Here is a 17,725-nt window from a genome sequence, read left to right as displayed (position 1 = left end):
TATATGGAAGTCGTTGAAAATCAGCCCATCCATGGATCCACATAGTTATTGGATTCCATTGAATGTTGACGCGATAAGAGAAGGGGAAGGCGGTCTGCCCGCAACGTGGAAACAGTCAGAGTGGAGTGTACGGGAAGTGCCTGGGTTTCACTTCCTCCCCGCCATCGCCTCGCTGGCTACTCCACGCCAACAATGACCAGCTATTTCCCCGCTGGTTCCAGCAATGGCAATGGGCCTTCTCCAGCCTCGTCACCTTTGTCGCCGCCAACCTCGCAGCGCTCGACTGCTCTATCCAATCGGTTGACCTCTGTTCTGTCGGCGTCCTACGCCGACTCCGACATTCGAGATTCGCTCGAAACCCTGAGCTTACGCGGAATCCACAACACCGCAGGAACACGACGACAAATACGACTCGATGTACAAAAGGAAGTGGTGGACTCCAATGCGGAGATTGTGCGAGACTTCGGTAAAGTGGCAGAGGTGAGACTACGACGGAGCTACTGGGAAACAACGAGCGAGAACGAAGCTAATAATCGTTTGTGATGCAGCAATTGAAACGAATCGGGTCTGTCATATCGACCTTGAATCAGACATGTGATGAAATGCGTAAGCATATCGGTCAGGCGAAGCAAGATTCGACACCCGTGCTGGAGGAAGCTGGTGCCCTGATGGCCCAAAGGAAGGAAACCGAAACGAAACAGCAGTTACTAGACGCCTTTTCGAAACATTTCCTGGTACCAGAGGAGGACTTGCTTATATTGACCTCGGTAGAGGAGCCTGTCGACGATCGCTTCTTCGATATCCTTGCCCGCGTGAAGCAAGTACACCATGATTGTGAGGTTCTGCTCGGCGGCGAGAACCAGCGATTGGGTCTCGAGATCATGGAAATGAGCTCTCGAAATCTCAACTCTGCATACCAGAAGCTATACCGGTGGATCCAAAAGGAGTTCCAGTCATTGAACTTGGAAGACCCTCGCATCAGCAGCTCGATCCGTCGTGCTCTACGAGTCCTGGCCGAGCGGCCAACCTTGTTTCACAGCTGTCTAGACTTTTTTGCGGAAGCTCGAGACTACGTTTTATCGGATGCTTTCCATTATGCTCTCACTGATGCTATTTCTGGTGGTAATGGTGGTGGTGTGGGAGCCGACCGCACTGTCAAACCAATCGAGTTCTCTGCCTATGATCCCCTTCGATATATTGGGGATATGCTCGCATGGGTGCACTCCACGACAGTATCCGAACGAGAAGCCCTAGAAGCGCTTTTCGTTGCCGACGGCGAGGAGCTTGCCCGGGGCATTCAAGCCGGGCTTAGCAGTGAGCCTTGGTCGCGGCTGGACGAAGACCAGGAAGTCAGTTATGACGGCCACCGGGCCCTCAGTGATCTGGTCAATCGGGATCTCACGGGCGTTTCTCGCTCCCTGCGGCAAAGAGTTGAACTAGTCATTCAGGGCCACGACGACCCCGTTACCTGCTACAAGGTGGTGAACCTGCTGTCATTTTACCGTACCACGTTCTCCAAGCTCCTGGGAACCCAATCGAACCTCGTGGATTTGATGCAAGTTCTCGAGAAGTTTACTCTCCGTCACTTCACGAATTTGATGCGTGACGAAGTGACCATCCTATCAGCTGATCCTGCTGTTCTCGTCCCGCCAGAGGACCTGTCACCTCCCGAATTCTTGCTAGATGCACTGGAAGGTCTAATATCGCTCATGAAGACGCACGAGGGCTCGGTCGGTCCGGATGATTCGTCTGCAACATCAAACGAGAATCGATTCACCCCTGTGCTACATGCTGCGTTCGACCCTTTCTTGACACTGGCACGAACATCGTCCAATGAGATGGAGGATATAACCGCGCAGACCATCTACCGTACAAATATCCTTCTTGCAGCGAGAGCAACTATCTCCCCATTTGAGTTTGCCAGTGCTACGCATTTGGCCCCCTTATCCACCGCTTTATCTACTCTTCGCACAAATCTCCTGGATGTTCAGCATCAATTCCTCCTAGAGACATCTGGGCTTCAGGGTCTTTTGGATGCCTTGGAACCGTTCTCGAAGTCCGGCAAAGAATCTGAGCCTGGCACAGAATCCAATGAGAGCTCTGAAAATCCTGAATCACAGAAGCCCCATCTCACAGATCTCACGAGTATTTCTGCTTTCCAGCCATCGTCGCTGGTTACATCTAGCCAGCAGCTGGATGACTTCCTTCCGTCCGCTCTTATGGATGCCACTGACAACCTCAAGCGTGTACAAAGCGCATCTCTTGTCCAGAGTGTCACTGAAGATGCCGTTGAAGCATTCTGTCGCGACTTCGAGTTCGTCGAGGGTATGATCATTGCGGCAGATGAGGCCAGAGGAATGACGCAGGCGACCCTGGGAACCGGCGGAAGTGTCATCAGTGGCAGGAGCGGCAGATCGGGGCGCAAGCCTGGTACCGATGGGGACACAGATGGAGATGCAGATGGAGATGGCAAGGGGCAATGGAGTTTGCGTTCATTGTTCCCCCGGACTACAGGGGAGATCCGGGTGTTGTTAAGCTAGTTTGAATACTAGTTGTCATACCACGAGGACTGGATGTTTCAGACACCATTTTGCGAGTCTGAATCCGGGATTCACATTACGAATAACATATTCCCGTAAATACTTGATAACTTCGTGTACGTGGAAGAAACATTAAAGTGCGACTCAAGACAATCTCCCAGCCATACATGAGCCGTGAATGGCTAGTTCTCCTTTCTCCTCTAAATTTGCACCAAGATGTCACAGTCACAGTATCTGGTCACAGTGCTTCCTCGGGTAGATCATCCTCGTTCGGTCCCTCATCATACCGATTCGAAGTCTGCGGCTCTGCGTGACGAGTCCGACCATTCATGATATTCGATTGGTCGATGGCTTCATCCTCATCTTGAGCTGATAGAACCTAGTGTCTTATTACGCAAACCGCGGAAAGAATACGTACCAAGTTGTTGGCTTGAATTGGCAAATTCATCATCGACTTCTTCGAAACTCTCGGCATCGTCGACAACTTCGATAGGCTCCTAGGCGGACATGTTCAATGACTGGTCTTGGAAATTTGAAAGTGTGGTTTCTGGGGGATATGATGGGGTATTTTTTTCGATTGTTTAGATTTCGAAAATACGTAGGTCAAAGCAGCGAAGGGGATCGTTCAATTTATGCTAGGAGTTCTACTAATCCTCTCCATATCGCAGAACTCTGCCGGTTCGTCACCATCACGATACACTTTCGATATGCTGGGAGATTGTCAAGGGTGATATCCTCAAGATGAACAATGGAAACAGTGTTATATCTCGGTCTACCTGGATATTGAAATCTGAGAAAGCATCTCATAATCTTATTGGCGATTCAAGGATCGAGAACAACTCAGATCGAGACCTCGGGAATGACTCGGTTCCCGCATCGGAGAACCGTCACTCTGTCCCAATAACCGGTCAATGAACCCGAGCAAATACGGCTCAAAATATTCCATAGTCATGAAATATCAATCCGTGACTAAGAGCCCAAACTTTCGGTCACCCTCTTCGAGATATTTGTTTCCAGGGGAGTGTCACGCAGCATGATAGCTATAGATACCTAAGTAGTTATAGATCAACATATAATCACCACGGATGACTACAGCATTATCGGACAAATGAATCACAATACTAACTTGAAGTAGTGGATATACTTAGGTTTATGGGCACCTTTATATCAGCTTTAGGTATCCCTTAGGTATGCTCGAACCTCTCTGTTGTCGTTTTCCTCGGATCATGGATAATTTTTCTATTACGAGATCCCCAAGGCTCATCGGTCAATGGGCATCAACCATATGATAGTATATTTTTAACGAGACAGACCAAGATACCAGGACTGCTATATTGCTGAATTATCTGTATCCTAGAGCCTCAGGCGATAATTTCCAAAGAACTTGAATATATACTCAGTGGCATTAAATGCAGACTTTCCAGCAGGACACTGTAAAGGATGTTCTTTGTAGTCATCATTACCCACCGTGCTAGGCCAGCAGTGGCCATTTCCACTCTCACGGTAATGCTGAACAATACCATGCTTACCATCACAGTCCCAGCTAGCATGCCTGAGTAGCGGGTCCACCATAACAGTCTCATTCCTTGCCCACTTGGCATTCTTCCCACACCCATTTCGTCCGGCCCAACCTTTGAGGAAATCGATCACAGGTAGCTTTTGGTTGCTTTCCGTATTGCCGTCAATGGGCGCTGTTGTATCTCCAGTGCCATGAAACTCGATAAAAGGGTAGCCCTCCTTGCGTTTGGCAGGCTTGCAAGGCCCAACGCCGGGGATGTTGTCAGTATCGTAATAGGCGCCGCTGACGGATGCGAATGCAGCGAACCGACTGCCAACCGTGGCATTGCAGGCGACGACAGCGGTGAACCCGCCCCCATTTGACTTGCCAGCCGAGTTGACTCGGCTTGAGTCGATGCAGAGTAAATTCTCCATATGCGTTAGGAGGTCATTGGTGAAATCAAGGTCGTTCGGCAAGGAAGTATTGGCGTTGGGATTGGAAAGCCAATAACCATTCTTGCTGTTTGGGTAGACGGCAATTCCATCTTTGTTAAAAAAAGGGTTGGAGAATTGCGACAATTCCTCCTCCTCGTTCATGTCCCGAGTAGCTCCATGGAAGGAAAAATACAGTGGAGTGGGTTGGTTTTTGTCGTATGTGAGTGGAATGTAAAGTCGATACTCGCGATCGGTTCCTGGAAGATGCAGTGTTGCACTCTTTCCAGGGGAAGGAAACTTGGAAGGGATTTCTCTGCCACAGCCTAAGGACTGAGCAGCACCTGCAGTGGCTAGAGCAAGGGGTAGAAGAAGTGACCTGAGCATTTTTTTTCTTCTTTTCTCTCTTTTTTGGTGAGTCCAAGTTGAAGTGTCACAAGGGAAGAATGGGCAGGGTTATGTACAACTACGAAAGAATCATCCTTTTATGATTTGAGGGGCTAAGTGCGAATTAAAACCGGCAGGTCTAGCATCCTCGCAGCGGGGATTAAGGCGAACCCCAAGCATGACCATGTACTGAGCAAGGAGATATCCAGTTACTACTCTCGGACATATCCATACCCCGCAAGCTAACATGCCCTTACGCACGACTGGCTCCACTTTCGATCCTTCCTGCCGGCTTAGCTATTGTTTGATAGGTTGCCAGCACCAAAATGGGAAAGAGCCTGCGATAGGTCTCATCTGGTCTCCGGCCAGTGCTCAGTCAAGCGTGGGATTCGTGCAGGCTAAGGCCGGAGATACTTCAAAGGGAAGCCGCCAAGTACATTTGCGCCCCCAATATCCTGCAGGTTGCTCAGCATGCCACACACCAAGGACTGTGGCTACGAGAGGAATTCCGCCTCAGAACCATTGACTGAAAAGTTCTTCATTGAAATATGGTGACCAGAAATAAAGGGTAGCTTCATATCCTTCCATTTCCAGCTCGGCGATGGCAACTATCTTTCAATAATGTTGCTAAATTTGCAGCCCCATAGCGTGATCGCCGTGGGCGTTGTACTTCCGACAATTGCATCAGCTGCCGTCACACTAAGATTTCTCACTCGAAGCAGATTTGGGATTCCGCTGAGAGAAGACGACTGGGTAGTTTTTGTCTCTGCTATCCTAGTATGGGGACTAGGAATCACTAATATCGCTGGTAGGCTTTTTCTCTCTCACCGGCTGCCTGCAAGCCACCAGATCAGTTCTAACTTAAAATTGAAAAGGCGCCGCGCTTGGATCACTAGGGGCTCATTCTAAGCCAGCTGCTCCCAACACGCCACATCACAACACAATCTCTCGAGGTCGGGCGGATGATATTGCAGAGCAGGTATGTCGGGCCCAGATCGGGGAAAATCAAGCATTCACATTCATTATGCTGAACAATCCCAGATTGTCCTTGGCTATAGCATTATCGAGAAGATTACATTTGGTGTCATCAAAATAAGTGTGCTCCTAGCATATCGAAGGATATTTCGGGGCAAAATCTTCAATATCGTGTCCTTAGGCATGATCATTGTTTGTACAATGCTTGCGCTTGCATTTCTTGTCACATCTGCTTTTCAATGCAGTGTACGAAATTGGAGTCTACAATACCAACCATGGTCACATCGGCGCCACTGCATCCAGGCGGAGGTATCTTGGTCTAGTTATGCTATTGCAGATGTTATCACGGATTTCGCCCTGCTTCTTTTCCCAGTACCACTGGTATGGAAACTGCAGCTTACACTGTCTAAAAAAATCAGTGTTCTATTGGTATTTTTACTTGGATCATTGTCAACTGCAGTTGCCATTGTGAGGATGGTGGTAATCTTGCTTTTCACTTATGGTAGGTCATTCCCCAGCGTCGAAATATGAAAATTGGACTCTGACAATCCAGGCACTTCTGATGGATATAGAGATCTGTTGGATACAATGTCCACAGCCCTAGTTTGGAGTTTAGTCGAGGCATCAGTGGCAATAGTTGCCTCGTGTTTGCCTTCTACACGCCCACTCATTCATCGATCATCTACCAGTATCGGCTTAAGCAAGCGGACATCGTCCAGTCAGCCCGTATCAAATCCAACGGGCTTGCAATTGGCAGTACAGCCTACATTATATGAGCTCGAAAACATCGATATTTGGCGAGAGCTGTCGGAGGAACTTGAAGAAAGTAAAAAATAAAATAGCCCGTCTGTTTACTTAGTCAAACTATGTTCAAAACATGAACTATATGGATCTCTGAATCTATAAGTTCCTGTCATAGTCTATTGAGGTCGATTCATGCTAATCGGCAGTAAGGTGGGCTGACCCCCAAAAGGCGGAACAAAAGCAGCAACAGGTTACAGAATTCGTGTAATCTCCTAGTTTACTCAATCCCGATCAGATGTACTACCAAGCTCCTATAGTAAATACCAATACGCCTGTCCGATATTAACGCGGACCCGCTTTCCAAATATAGACTAGCGCTGCTTCATGGGGCGGTCTACTGGGGCAGAATCTTACTTTGCCACCAGTCACTTCCGCCTCCGCCTCTGGACCTTTGATGCCCCATATGTACCTGACTCACTCTCATCATGCTCATCCACTCTCTTCACCTTCACGAACTCTCACGACATGTCCTGTGACTCTTTCTTACGTCGACCTTGTTCTGCATTTCATTGCGTCCTGCTCTTTACTTTAAACCACCCTATCTTCATCTTTCTCTCTCTCGATACCTGATCTAAGTTACGACCTTGTCAATGCCCGTTACAGATCCCACAGAGCCGGCCTCGAATTGGGACTTCACCCCGGTTTTCGACCTTCTCCGCTCTTCCACTCATAATGGAAGCTCTGATACCCATGGGCACAATCACTCTGGCGCCTTACCGTCACCCTCAGAGAGTTTCCAACAGTCCGATGTTCAGACTTTCTCACAGAGCCCAACAGGTCTATCCAGGCCCCAACCTGACCCCCACGGACTTGGAGACTTTGGGTCGCTATGGGACATCATCAACCGGGGCTCAAACTCTTTCCGAACTCTAGAGTCGGGGGAGTCGACAATCCCCGTTCCTACTGGTCATCAACCACATGTTCAGCTTCGTCCGCCCATAACAATTCTCAAACGTGGCCATACCGATTCCAATAAATCACACACTTCCTCTGCCCCCATACCTGTTCCAGGCACCTCGAAATGCAACCTTACTCCAAGGGCTGCCACCGGAGCTTCTTTATCCTCGTCTCGCGATCCCGCCTCCAAAGGTTCAAAGCATTCTTCGAATACGATTACAAGTTACGATACCGCGCCACAAGCTACCACAGAGACCTCTCCGGAAGAGGTGAACGGCATACAGAATGCGCCTAGGACCCCCAAGGCCAGAGGGTCCAATGTGTCTGGGGGTAGCAAACTCAAAGAGACACTCGAAACAATTTCTTCCGAAGGCAGCGCCGAAGTTGATTCCGATTCGCACCCAACTGTCTTTGACCGACCCTTTTCCCGGAGACCCAATCACCTAGCGTTTACACCAGGCCAACTAGGCACGCCCGACGCCCGACATGGTCGCTATGAGACACCTCCATCATCTTTTGATGAGAAAGAGTCAACGTTGAAGTCAGAAAATGTGAAAAACTTTATTACAACTTCCGCGGGCATACGTGTGCTACCTGTTGACTATAAATCCGCGACAGAACGCAGAATCGGGTTAATGACCAAGCTCCTCAAGGACTTCCCTGGATACGCCCAGCTCGTATCACGAGTAGGACACTCTCCGAAGCCATCTCAAGAAAGTGTCCAGTCACGTCCGATCCATGTCTTCGTCGATATGTCGAATGTGGGTTTTGATTCCTAGACTCATCTCTCTCCTCAAATGAACTAACGCGCCACAGATCATGGTAGGATTCCACGATTCGGTGAAAGTTTCGCGGAATATTCCGATAACAACCCGCATTCGCCGCCTCCATATGTCTTTCGCCAACTTCTCTTTGATCATGGAGCGAGGCCGTCCCGCCTCGAAGAGGGTTCTTGTTGGGTCAGACCAGCTTCCTTCAATCGACGAAGCTAAAACCCTTGGATACGAAGCCAATATCCTAGAGCGTGTACACAAAGCCAAGCACGCCATACCTCGCCACTCCAAGTTCCGAAAGGCTCCCGGAAACACAACTCAGCATGGAAATGGCGGACCTGAAACGGTCAACGCCTCCAATGAGCGATGGGTCGAGCAGGGCGTGGACGAAATTCTGCACCTGAAAATCCTCGAGAGCCTGGTGGACACGGATGAACCGGCGACTATCGTCTTGGCCACTGGAGATGCGGCAGTGGCAGAGTATTCTGAGGGTTTCATGCGCATGGTTGAACGTGCGTTGCAGCGCGGCTGGACTGTGGAGCTGGTGAGCTTTTCGCAGGTCACTAGCTATTCGTATCGGAAGAAAGAATTCCGAGATAAGTGGAGGGATAGTTTTCAGTTGGTTGAACTCGATTCATATGTGGAGGAACTGTTCGAGTAGAATTGCTCGAGCTCATCAGGTAGATAACGATAGCTATGGTTTCTTTTATTTTAGTCTATAACCATGGAATTTTTCTAGTCCTCGGACTGAGAGTCCGTATGGCCGTCTGCTCAATTAAGTTTCTGATCTTTTCCAGACAGTAGATGTATGGCCCTGTATGACTTTTAGTAGTTAGTCACCTCAAAAGGGAAGTAAACTCGGGGCCATTCAACTCGTACTGGGGTAGAAGAAAGTGAATTGGGTGCTGGAGTGATATCCTGTTTCTCCCGTGGTTCCTATTAAATTACCCCACACAGCGCAGGGAAAACAAGCAAGCAAATCTTCCAGATCAACAAGTGAACTATTTACGCAAAATGGTAGCATGTTAATACTCTTTTTTTAGAGGTATTGACCAAAAGAAGCAATGCGACGGCTGGCGGATTCGAACGGTGGCTTCTAGCCTGAGCCGGGGAGGCAGAAGTTTATGACGGAGGACAACCACCCGCCATTGCTGCCTCCCCAACTTGTTAGCATAAAACCACCACCTGTGACCTTCCCAACAGCAATTCCATCCCTAATCTATCCTCTACCTGAATTACTCAAGTCCAGGCTTTGGAAGAATAACACTTTGCCATCAGAGAAGAAGACTTCTTCGAAAAAGGAAACAAAAAGAAAAGTGAACGACAAGCATCTACGCAAAGTCTGCATCTGCATCTGCATCTGCATCGGAGCTCCCTCACCCCCAAAGCTCCCTGGAAATCTAAATTTGAAGTCGTACAACATCTCCTTTTCAACAAGCCTTATACAATTTGCCCTCCGATACAGCAAGAGGTTCGATCTATCATGGCACCAACAACCGAGCAAGATTTCTTCGGCGGGGCAATCCGCGGAGTCGTGCCGCAACGTTGGATGGACGCAAGGTGAGCGAACCCTTCCTGATATAAAGCTATAACCCCGTACCCTTCCCTCACCCCTATTCGAATCCGTCATATATCGGGGTTCAGATCTGGAAGAAGACCATACACTCCCCCTTCCATCCACTAAACCCATAACCCCGCACACAAATATAGATAAACCTCCCAAAATTCACCAGTTGGAAGCTAACAACCCAAACAGCAACCTCCGCGAAATCCCAGACCACCAGGAACTCTTCCTCTCACCAGAGACCCTCTCCAACCTGATTATCGAGATTAACCAGCGCGTCTCCCAAGAAGACGCCCTCAACACATTCGCCACTCTCAGCCACCAAAACCCCACCTTGGCAGCAGGAAGCGGCAGTGCAGCCAGCGCCTCACAGGAAACTATTGACCAGGCCGCTGCTCTGTATCACTTGAACGATCTCTGTGACGAGGGCGATGCCCTGCAAGTGATCACCCCGCCGCAGCGGGCCGAACTTCCCCGGTTAACCGCCACCGCGCCGGCCGGGTCATCTATCAGTGCCTACAAGGGTGTTGTCCAGTTTCAGAATGCGCCTAAGCAGGGCAGAGGCCAAGCGCCCGCTATGAATGGTACCAGTGCTACGATGACGCAGTTGACATGCCATTATCTGCTTGTTCGTCTTGCGGCGCAGGAGACGGATCTACTGGTTTTCTTCAATGTGCCTCATGAGGAATTTGACAAGGCCGGGGATGTGCAGGGTCTGTCTAGGGAGGAGGCTATTGCGGAGGACACTGTTTCTGCGTTAGTGGGTGGTTTGGAAATTCGGGATTGGAGTCTTTTTGTTTGAATTTTGATTCTGATTTTGATATTGGGCGGAGCATGAAATTTTCTATATTGGTGGGGAAGGGGAATACGGAGTATACAAATGCATGGGGCATGACGGGATATGGGCATTAGGAACTGCCCCAGGGGTGGGCTTTGTTCGACTAGATAACGTAGATAGCTTAGTTAAAATATTAGGTAGATGAATTATATGAAAGAACTTGAATATGCAATTCAAACTAAGCTCAGTAACTCCTGCTATGCATAAACCTTGAAATGCTATGCTGCTGTCCAATACATGTACACCTTCTCAACGCTATATGTTCACACTAACTCCATCAAAATGGCAGCGAGGTTACAAGGTAAATCCCCCAAGCTCCTTGGCAACATTGTCCATGACATTTCGTTGTGTCGCCGGCGTAGCAGCGTTCTTCTTCGGCGATACATTCCGAGGCTTCGGTTTGATCTGTTCCAGTCGACCGCTGCAGCTCGGGCTGCCACAGCGGCTTCGGTTGGGGTCGATACTTTTCGAATGGCGACCATACGTCTGGCGGCATCCCACGCAGGCCCAAACATACTTGTAGTCGATCTTATAAGAATGTTTTGTTGTAACATTGATCCGTCCGCCGTAGACTGGGTGATCTCTCAAGGCTTCTTGGCATTTCAGACCCCATTGCTTGAAGCTTGCGCCGTGGGGTTGGTCGCGGACATTGGAGACCATGTAATTGGCAAGATGACAGTATTCGTGGGCAAGGGTATTGATCAGGCGATATTCGTCGTCGATGATGCGCTCGGCTAGCTCGATAGAGGCATGGTGTTTGTAGCTGACATGGCCGTCCTTGTCGCGAATTCGCTCCCCTCTCCATTGAGCCCGGCCTGCGGTCTTCTGGAGCGTCTTCGACCAGGTGATTTTTACACCGCCAGTAACAATGGCCATTTGGCAGACCTTGCCCTCCGCAACTGCATTGTCGAGGACAGTCAGGAAAGTCTGTGCGAAGTCGTCCTTTTTGTTGTTGAATGACAAACGACGAGCCTTCACTGCTCTGTTCTTCTCTGCCTCTGCCTTTTTAAGGGCTGTCTTGCTGGGGGTCTTGGGCTGCTTTTGCATCACTGTCGGTGTGGATCTCGGCTCAACGCTGGAAGTAGAGTCACGGCCAGTGTCATCGGTTTCGGAATCATCGAAATCCTGAAGCAGCTCAATCACTGTTCGCCCTAGAGGCTTCTCTGGTGAATGCTGATCGATCCATGCGATGGTCTCCTCTTGGCTCCAAAAGGCATCGACATTCTCCCTGTGTGGGGTTGGTGGGATGCGCGTTTTCTGCTTCGTGGGGGAGCGCAGACGGTTTTGTGATGGGGTAGAAGGTGGTGTGTGGGTGTTCTTCTTCACTCTATATATGTCTTCTATTGGGGGGCTCATTTCGATGACAGATCTATAGAATATAATGAGTATGGATAATCGGCCAGGGGAAGCGTGATATATAATAACTCACTGTGTCAGATCTGTCTCTAGCTGAGAGGCAGGTCCATTGTCATCATCAAGTTCAAGTGTTCTAAAATGCGTTGATAGATCAAAGTCGCCGTGAGACAATTTCTGAGTGTTATGTCTAGACTTTGTGGGCGTTTTTATTGTCCTGGGGTCGTTGGGTTTTAGGTTGAGTTCAGATTTGGGTTCTGGATTCTTCGCAGATTCCACTTCTGCTTCAGTGTTTGGCCTTCTTCCTCTCATGAGTTTCTTCCGTGCAGACTTTGGTGGCGCAGCTGGCGTTGGGGCTTTTTCCTCCTCTGTTTCAGGATCGGAGGTCTCATGGTAGCTGACTTCATCATTGTCACTGACTACAAATTCGTCCAGTGATTCAAAGCCATTGTCCCCACAGCTGTCTTCATCTTTGTTTATATGTTCCCTGTGGCTCAAAGACCTATTGAGTTCTCGATTTCTCGCGGGAGTGCGTGTTGTGTTTCGTGTTGTTGATGATCGTTGCGGAACGGGACTTCTTTCAGGTGTATATGGCTCCGTTGCGTCTCCCGTTATATCATTTTCCTTGTCGTAGTCATCTTGTTCCACTTTCACGTTTGGCCTTTGGCGTGGTCTTTGCTGCAGCGGGAGCAGGAGGGAGTTGACTTGTGAAGTGTTCAACGTTCGCTTCTTCTTCTGCTTTGTTGGAGATCCTGATGGGGTATATTGACTGTGGCTCGATGTCTTATCGCCTCGTATTTGGTCGTCGTCGTCTGGGAAAATGTCGAAGGCTAAGCCCGGTCCGATCTTGGAATTCTGTGAGGAGCCTTTGGTGCGAGTGGTGCTATCCTTGCGCGACAATGCTGGGGTATTTCCGTTTGCCAGGGGATCAAATCCCAGTTGTTCATTTGCCATAGCTTTGTGCGGTCGGGGGGCGCTGCGAGCGGTCGGTGCATTTGTGTTGAGACGGGCCATCTTTAGTGCTGCTGGGTGACAGGATGAGTCTGGTTATCTGGCAGGTTGCCGCCCGGTCACCCTCAGATGAATAGTTATATATCGGTTTGCTGTCAGGAGAACCGCTGATGCTGGAGACGAAAAGCGGTTTGGTCTGTTGTGGGCTGTCAGCGGGTCGTTGTTGACCCGGCAACCACCCAAAGTTGAGGTATACCTTGGGGTATCCTACTCGCCAGAGCTATCACACTGGCCATGCGATTAGCATGATATCCTACTATGAAGTGAAATATACATAACGCCTAACAGGGCAATGGATGCCCTCTTCATCAATATTGAATGGAATGAACGGGCGGCAAATCACAATATATTTCTGTGTATAATTAGAGGCAAACTTACTTCAAGTTCAACATCTCCAAAATCTCAAGCGAAATTGAATCAAACCCCATAAGTGTCTATGTAAAAAATATTGATAGAGCTAGTACTACTAAATGAGCCCAAGTACCTCGACGACGGTAAAGAAAGGGAAGCTTCAGTAGTTTGGTGGGCAAAGAAGAGACAAATCTATGCGGGGGAATCCCTACCAACTGCTCCCATCCGAAATGACGACACTCTCGGTCATCCTCGCATGACAATTTGCAACACAAGTTGACCACCAAACTTGAGTTTTCATTTAGCAAGGCTTCTTTGTCTCGTATCGTCAATCAGGAAGTTCCACCCAGTTCCTCGGCCGACTGCGGCCGATCTGGATGCCGATCTATCATTATTACATCTTGCACAAAGATCAGACCAATCGGGGTTCCCCGCATAGACACCTGGGCACATGAAATGTCAGATCTACTAGGTGATATCCGCTTTTCAAAGGACTTTTACTCTTTATAAATAAGTAGGCCGACAAGGCCTTCTAATTCGGTTACAATACCATAGATCAACATGCGGTTGGCTCATCTCTTCGTCGTGTCCGCTGCTTATCTGCATAGGGTGCTAGCTGCCACCCAGCTGCCACTTGCAGACGAGACACTCATGATTAATGGAGTCACTTTTGAAACCCGAGCTCGATGGATGCGCCTGGCCAACCAGGCATTAGGCGAGTTGAGCGGCTCGCCGTGTCCCTTTGCGGCCTTTGGAACCGTGATAGTGAACCATACGGCCTCCGATGAGGGGCAGCTTATCTGCATGGGAGTCAATGAGAATGGCAAAACAGGGAATCCTTCATCTCATGGTGAGCATGTCACTCTTTCATTTTCCCGTATTATGGATGAATACTCAAAATCCAATAGGAGAGATTGCCGCAATTACGAACTGCACCAAAATTCTGACCGATCCTACTGGAAAGTTCCGCCTCAATGCAACCGAAGCGGCAGCGGCATTTACGGGTCTATCCTTATATACAAATGCCGAAAGCTGTCCAATGGTAAGATATATTCCGGTAATCCTCTATATTCTACGATCCCGTACTGACTGTCTGTTTCCAGTGTGCATCTGCGATCCGATGGGCGGGATTCCGCGAGTATATCTATGGAACCTCGATTGCAAGGCTTATTGAGAAAGGCTGGGGCCAGATTCGCATTCCATCAGTTGATGTTTTTGAGGCCTCTTTTGATCTTCCGTATCCATCTCGACTGATGGCCAATGTTCTTACTAATGAGACAGATCCCTATTTCTTGTGGCAGTATGATCCGTCATATCCTTGCCCTCAGGGATGTTCTCGAACTCAGAGCGGAAAGAGCTGTAAGGCTGCTTCGAGTTGAGATGCTTATGTTTCTCATTCATGGTTGGCTGTATATGTAGTTCAGATAATCTATACGATGTCCTGGATCTCAGGAACATGTCTGATTACGAGATCTATCCCTACCTTGCATATAACCTTCTGCCTTGGCCGTTCGTCAGTGATCATCATCCTGGATGCACTCCACGAGTATATAAACTACTCACATCCGTAATGACTCTTGGGAAATCTACTACATACTAATTAACACTCTGGCAGACTATGTACTAGTACACGACCACCCACTACTAGTAATAGAATCAGCAGGATGACTATTTCCCAGAAATATCTCAGCTGGACTACAAAGATAACCCAACAAAGGTTTCACCGTCAAGATCGACCCGTTCAAGAACCATAGACCTTGACCCACACGCACTGAAACGAGCCTCAGCAGAGTTGGTCATAGGCTGTTGAAACGATTTATATACTAGCTTGATCCATGGCAACCCACTAGATAGACCGAAAAAGTAGACCACACACTGCGTTTGGCCTGCACTGCATATGTCATACAGGACTGAGCCAAGCTCATAGGAATACAGACCAGGTACGGGATACCCGCGTCGCATCACAATCTAAAGCTGCAGCAAGTTGACAAGCCACACACGTCAAAGAAGCAGCCATGACTCAGGACACTCCCGTGCTCTGAGTAGAAGCTTCATCATGTTCCGGATAGCCCTCACATACATGTATGTACAAAGAAAATCCGAAACGAACAGGTCCGACGCGAGGATGATGCATGGGCCTGCACCAACACTGCAGAATGGCCACCGCGAAAACCAGAACAGACCAGACGCCAGATCCAGTAGTCCCGACCGGACGGGCCATGCAGAGCAAAGCGGATGGACAGAAAATGAGTTCCGAATCATGTCAATCCCACCAGAAAACTTCGCGGGCAGAGCGCCCCTAGTCCCTGGATCGACGTTCCTCGCCACTGCCGATTACGAGACTCGCAACGACCATTCCATTCCGCAGGTATACACCACCCCCACCCACGACGACGATCAATCCCTTGCCTGCCAAGGGCTGGCCAACAGTCGGAGAATTGAGCGAGGCTGGGCCAGAGGCGAGACCGTGGCTGCTGGACTGTACTTCTTCCATGCGATAGGAATTCCCCTGGCAGGGAAGTGGTTGGACCACAGCAGTGTGGATGGGAGCACAGAGAGAATTCCCATAATGCTCTACTCGTAGTTATATACTAGCACCGCTAAATTGCATCGCGCCCGGACGAACCTTAAACCTTGAAGAGGAGTTTCACGATCAGATTCGGCCACGTTACAAGTTGGAGTTGCCTGCAAGCGATTCCCGAGCCGTGCGGGAGAACACGTAGAATGCGGAAGATGGGAAAATGTGAGCTGTTCCACCACCCCTTCTTTTCCATTGTAACTACGTTCATACATCCAACAGGTACTCTGTAATATGTAGTCCGTACATACATACAACACTGTTGCCGACAGGCACCACGCTACAACCATTGGTCTAAAATCACGTTTGAAGGAACATGGTGGATGGTGGCAGGGCGGCCCGTTCGAGCACACAGCCCCCCCTGATTACTAAAGGGGGGTTCGATGTGAATGTGAATGTGAAAATGTGATGGCGAGGATCGATCGGATCAGCCTGTGTATGTATGTTTGTATGTACTGTATAGCGTACGGAGTACTCCGTAAGGTAAGGATATCAGATATCATGGTGGCAATTTCGAACAGATCCATTCCCGTTGGGCGAACCAATTGCTATGTACATAAGTACGGGAGTGTACGGAGTATACGGAGTACACACAATACTAAGTGGGTGCTTAAATTCGGCACCAGTGAGGCCGGAGGCATCGCACCACGATAGCTTTATCCACAATTCCAGCCACTAAGGACCCAAAGTTGGCAAGAAATCAGCCCTCTCGAAATGAATATGCTCTAGCCACATTTAAGCCCGAATTGGTGAAGGGGGATCGGGGTCGATACTGTACGTATATGTACTTATGTATGTACAACGAGTACTCGCAGGTATTGAAAGGAAGCGGGTCAACACCATAAACTTGCAACACTAGGGCGAGTCCACTGAGTAGGCGGACTGCTGACTAGACCCTTTCGAAGGCCGATGGAAGACAGGTTATTTTGGAGGTGATCGCCTGTCTCCCCGGTTGATGGTGGTTTAAAAGGAGAGTCCCCAGGGGAGAGAGTCAAAGTAAGACTACGGAGTAACCAGGAGTAAAATATGGGGACGACCGGCAGGCTGAGAACCCCAGGCTCAGATGAGATGAGACTCGGAGTTAGCAGGTGCCCAGGTGGAGGATCTGCCAGTGCCGCTCCCATTTTTGTGCATTGGATGTGTCTGTTCCTGCATCTTGCAGGGTCACTCAGGGTCACTCAGGATCACTCCTTTCGGGTGTCAGCATTGACTGCCAGAGGCCATGTTTTGATTATAGAGAACAGCCCAGTAGTACTAATACATGTCCAAGTGGTGGACACCGCAAAGGCGGGTAAGTACTCTTTGCAGTGTGGACGCAGTGTTTGCGCAGGCCGTTGCGTATGCAGGCACTCGCACGACCCCCGGGTGAAGGAGGAGGCCGGTCGAGGCTCCAAATCAGAGGATAGAAGCAATCGGGCGATCCACAGGGTGGGACAAGAGGAAAAGACTCGGTCTAACGGTGGAGATCAGCTGCGACAGTACGGACCTCGAGTACCGAATTACCATTAGTCGATTACGGGTATCGGCTGTGTACAGATTACTGGATGGGTACCTTATTTTCAGGTGTGAGTGAGATGGTGGAGATAAGGAGGTGTCACGGTCCAGTCACGGTAGTACTAGTACATAGAGTCTAGGGCTGGTAGTTGGACATAAGGTACTTCAAACTTCCAACCTTGGAAGGTTAAGTTCCAAGGTTCAAGTTGTTGAGTTTACTTTTGGAGCGAC

At 49.2% G+C, this 17,725-nt stretch overlaps 9 protein-coding genes across 9 annotated transcripts; 6 read left to right on the top strand and 3 right to left on the bottom strand.

Moving 5' to 3' along the window:
• Positions 1-192: 192 nt before the first annotated feature.
• Positions 193-2,540, top strand: cog6 (Golgi transport complex subunit COG6; the record flags this gene model as incomplete). Its single annotated transcript, XM_057269101.1, has 2 exons — positions 193-480; positions 549-2,540. 2 exons carry the CDS (start codon positions 193-195, stop codon positions 2,538-2,540), a joined length of 2,280 nt encoding a protein of 759 aa, XP_057119778.1.
• Positions 2,541-2,778: 238 nt separating this feature from the next.
• Positions 2,779-3,015, bottom strand: N7481_009881 (uncharacterized protein; the record flags this gene model as incomplete). Its single annotated transcript, XM_057269100.1, has 2 exons — positions 2,779-2,919; positions 2,959-3,015. 2 exons carry the CDS (start codon positions 3,013-3,015, stop codon positions 2,779-2,781), a joined length of 198 nt encoding a protein of 65 aa, XP_057119777.1.
• An 878-nt stretch (positions 3,016-3,893) lies between these two features.
• N7481_009880 (CE1 family esterase) lies at positions 3,894-4,856 on the bottom strand (the record flags this gene model as incomplete). The annotated part of the gene is made up of 1 exon (XM_057269099.1): positions 3,894-4,856. The coding sequence occupies one exon, from the start codon at positions 4,854-4,856 to the stop codon at positions 3,894-3,896; it is 963 nt and encodes a 320-aa protein (XP_057119776.1).
• A 471-nt stretch (positions 4,857-5,327) lies between these two features.
• On the top strand, positions 5,328-6,668 carry N7481_009879 (uncharacterized protein; the record flags this gene model as incomplete). Its single annotated transcript, XM_057269098.1, has 5 exons — positions 5,328-5,407; positions 5,504-5,664; positions 5,732-5,835; positions 5,898-6,333; positions 6,385-6,668. The coding sequence occupies 5 exons, from the start codon at positions 5,328-5,330 to the stop codon at positions 6,666-6,668; spliced, it is 1,065 nt and encodes a 354-aa protein (XP_057119775.1).
• Positions 6,669-7,225: 557 nt separating this feature from the next.
• N7481_009878 (NYN domain-containing protein) lies at positions 7,226-8,966 on the top strand (the record flags this gene model as incomplete). The annotated part of the gene is made up of 2 exons (XM_057269097.1): positions 7,226-8,293; positions 8,349-8,966. 2 exons carry the CDS (start codon positions 7,226-7,228, stop codon positions 8,964-8,966), a joined length of 1,686 nt encoding a protein of 561 aa, XP_057119774.1.
• Positions 8,967-9,788: 822 nt separating this feature from the next.
• mog1 (Ran GTPase-binding protein MOG1) lies at positions 9,789-10,671 on the top strand (the record flags this gene model as incomplete). Its single annotated transcript, XM_057269096.1, has 2 exons — positions 9,789-9,865; positions 10,062-10,671. 2 exons carry the CDS (start codon positions 9,789-9,791, stop codon positions 10,669-10,671), a joined length of 687 nt encoding a protein of 228 aa, XP_057119773.1.
• A 330-nt stretch (positions 10,672-11,001) lies between these two features.
• On the bottom strand, positions 11,002-13,074 carry N7481_009876 (uncharacterized protein; the record flags this gene model as incomplete). The annotated part of the gene is made up of 2 exons (XM_057269095.1): positions 11,002-12,076; positions 12,137-13,074. The coding sequence occupies 2 exons, from the start codon at positions 13,072-13,074 to the stop codon at positions 11,002-11,004; spliced, it is 2,013 nt and encodes a 670-aa protein (XP_057119772.1).
• A 909-nt stretch (positions 13,075-13,983) lies between these two features.
• N7481_009875 (nucleoside deaminase) lies at positions 13,984-14,801 on the top strand (the record flags this gene model as incomplete). Its single annotated transcript, XM_057269094.1, has 3 exons — positions 13,984-14,272; positions 14,331-14,464; positions 14,526-14,801. The coding sequence occupies 3 exons, from the start codon at positions 13,984-13,986 to the stop codon at positions 14,799-14,801; spliced, it is 699 nt and encodes a 232-aa protein (XP_057119771.1).
• Positions 14,802-15,478: 677 nt separating this feature from the next.
• N7481_009874 (uncharacterized protein) lies at positions 15,479-16,006 on the top strand (the record flags this gene model as incomplete). The annotated part of the gene is made up of 1 exon (XM_057269093.1): positions 15,479-16,006. The coding sequence occupies one exon, from the start codon at positions 15,479-15,481 to the stop codon at positions 16,004-16,006; it is 528 nt and encodes a 175-aa protein (XP_057119770.1).
• Positions 16,007-17,725: the final 1,719 nt, after the last annotated feature.

The sequence above is a fragment of the Penicillium waksmanii genome, assembly GCF_028829765.1.
Source record: "Penicillium waksmanii strain IBT 27052 chromosome Unknown utg000008l:1.0-5622682.0:1.0-5626561.0, whole genome shotgun sequence".
NCBI lineage: Eukaryota > Fungi > Ascomycota > Eurotiomycetes > Eurotiales > Aspergillaceae > Penicillium > Penicillium waksmanii.
Note: the sequence above shows the minus strand (reverse complement) of the source record. Positions and strands in the feature narration are given on the sequence as shown.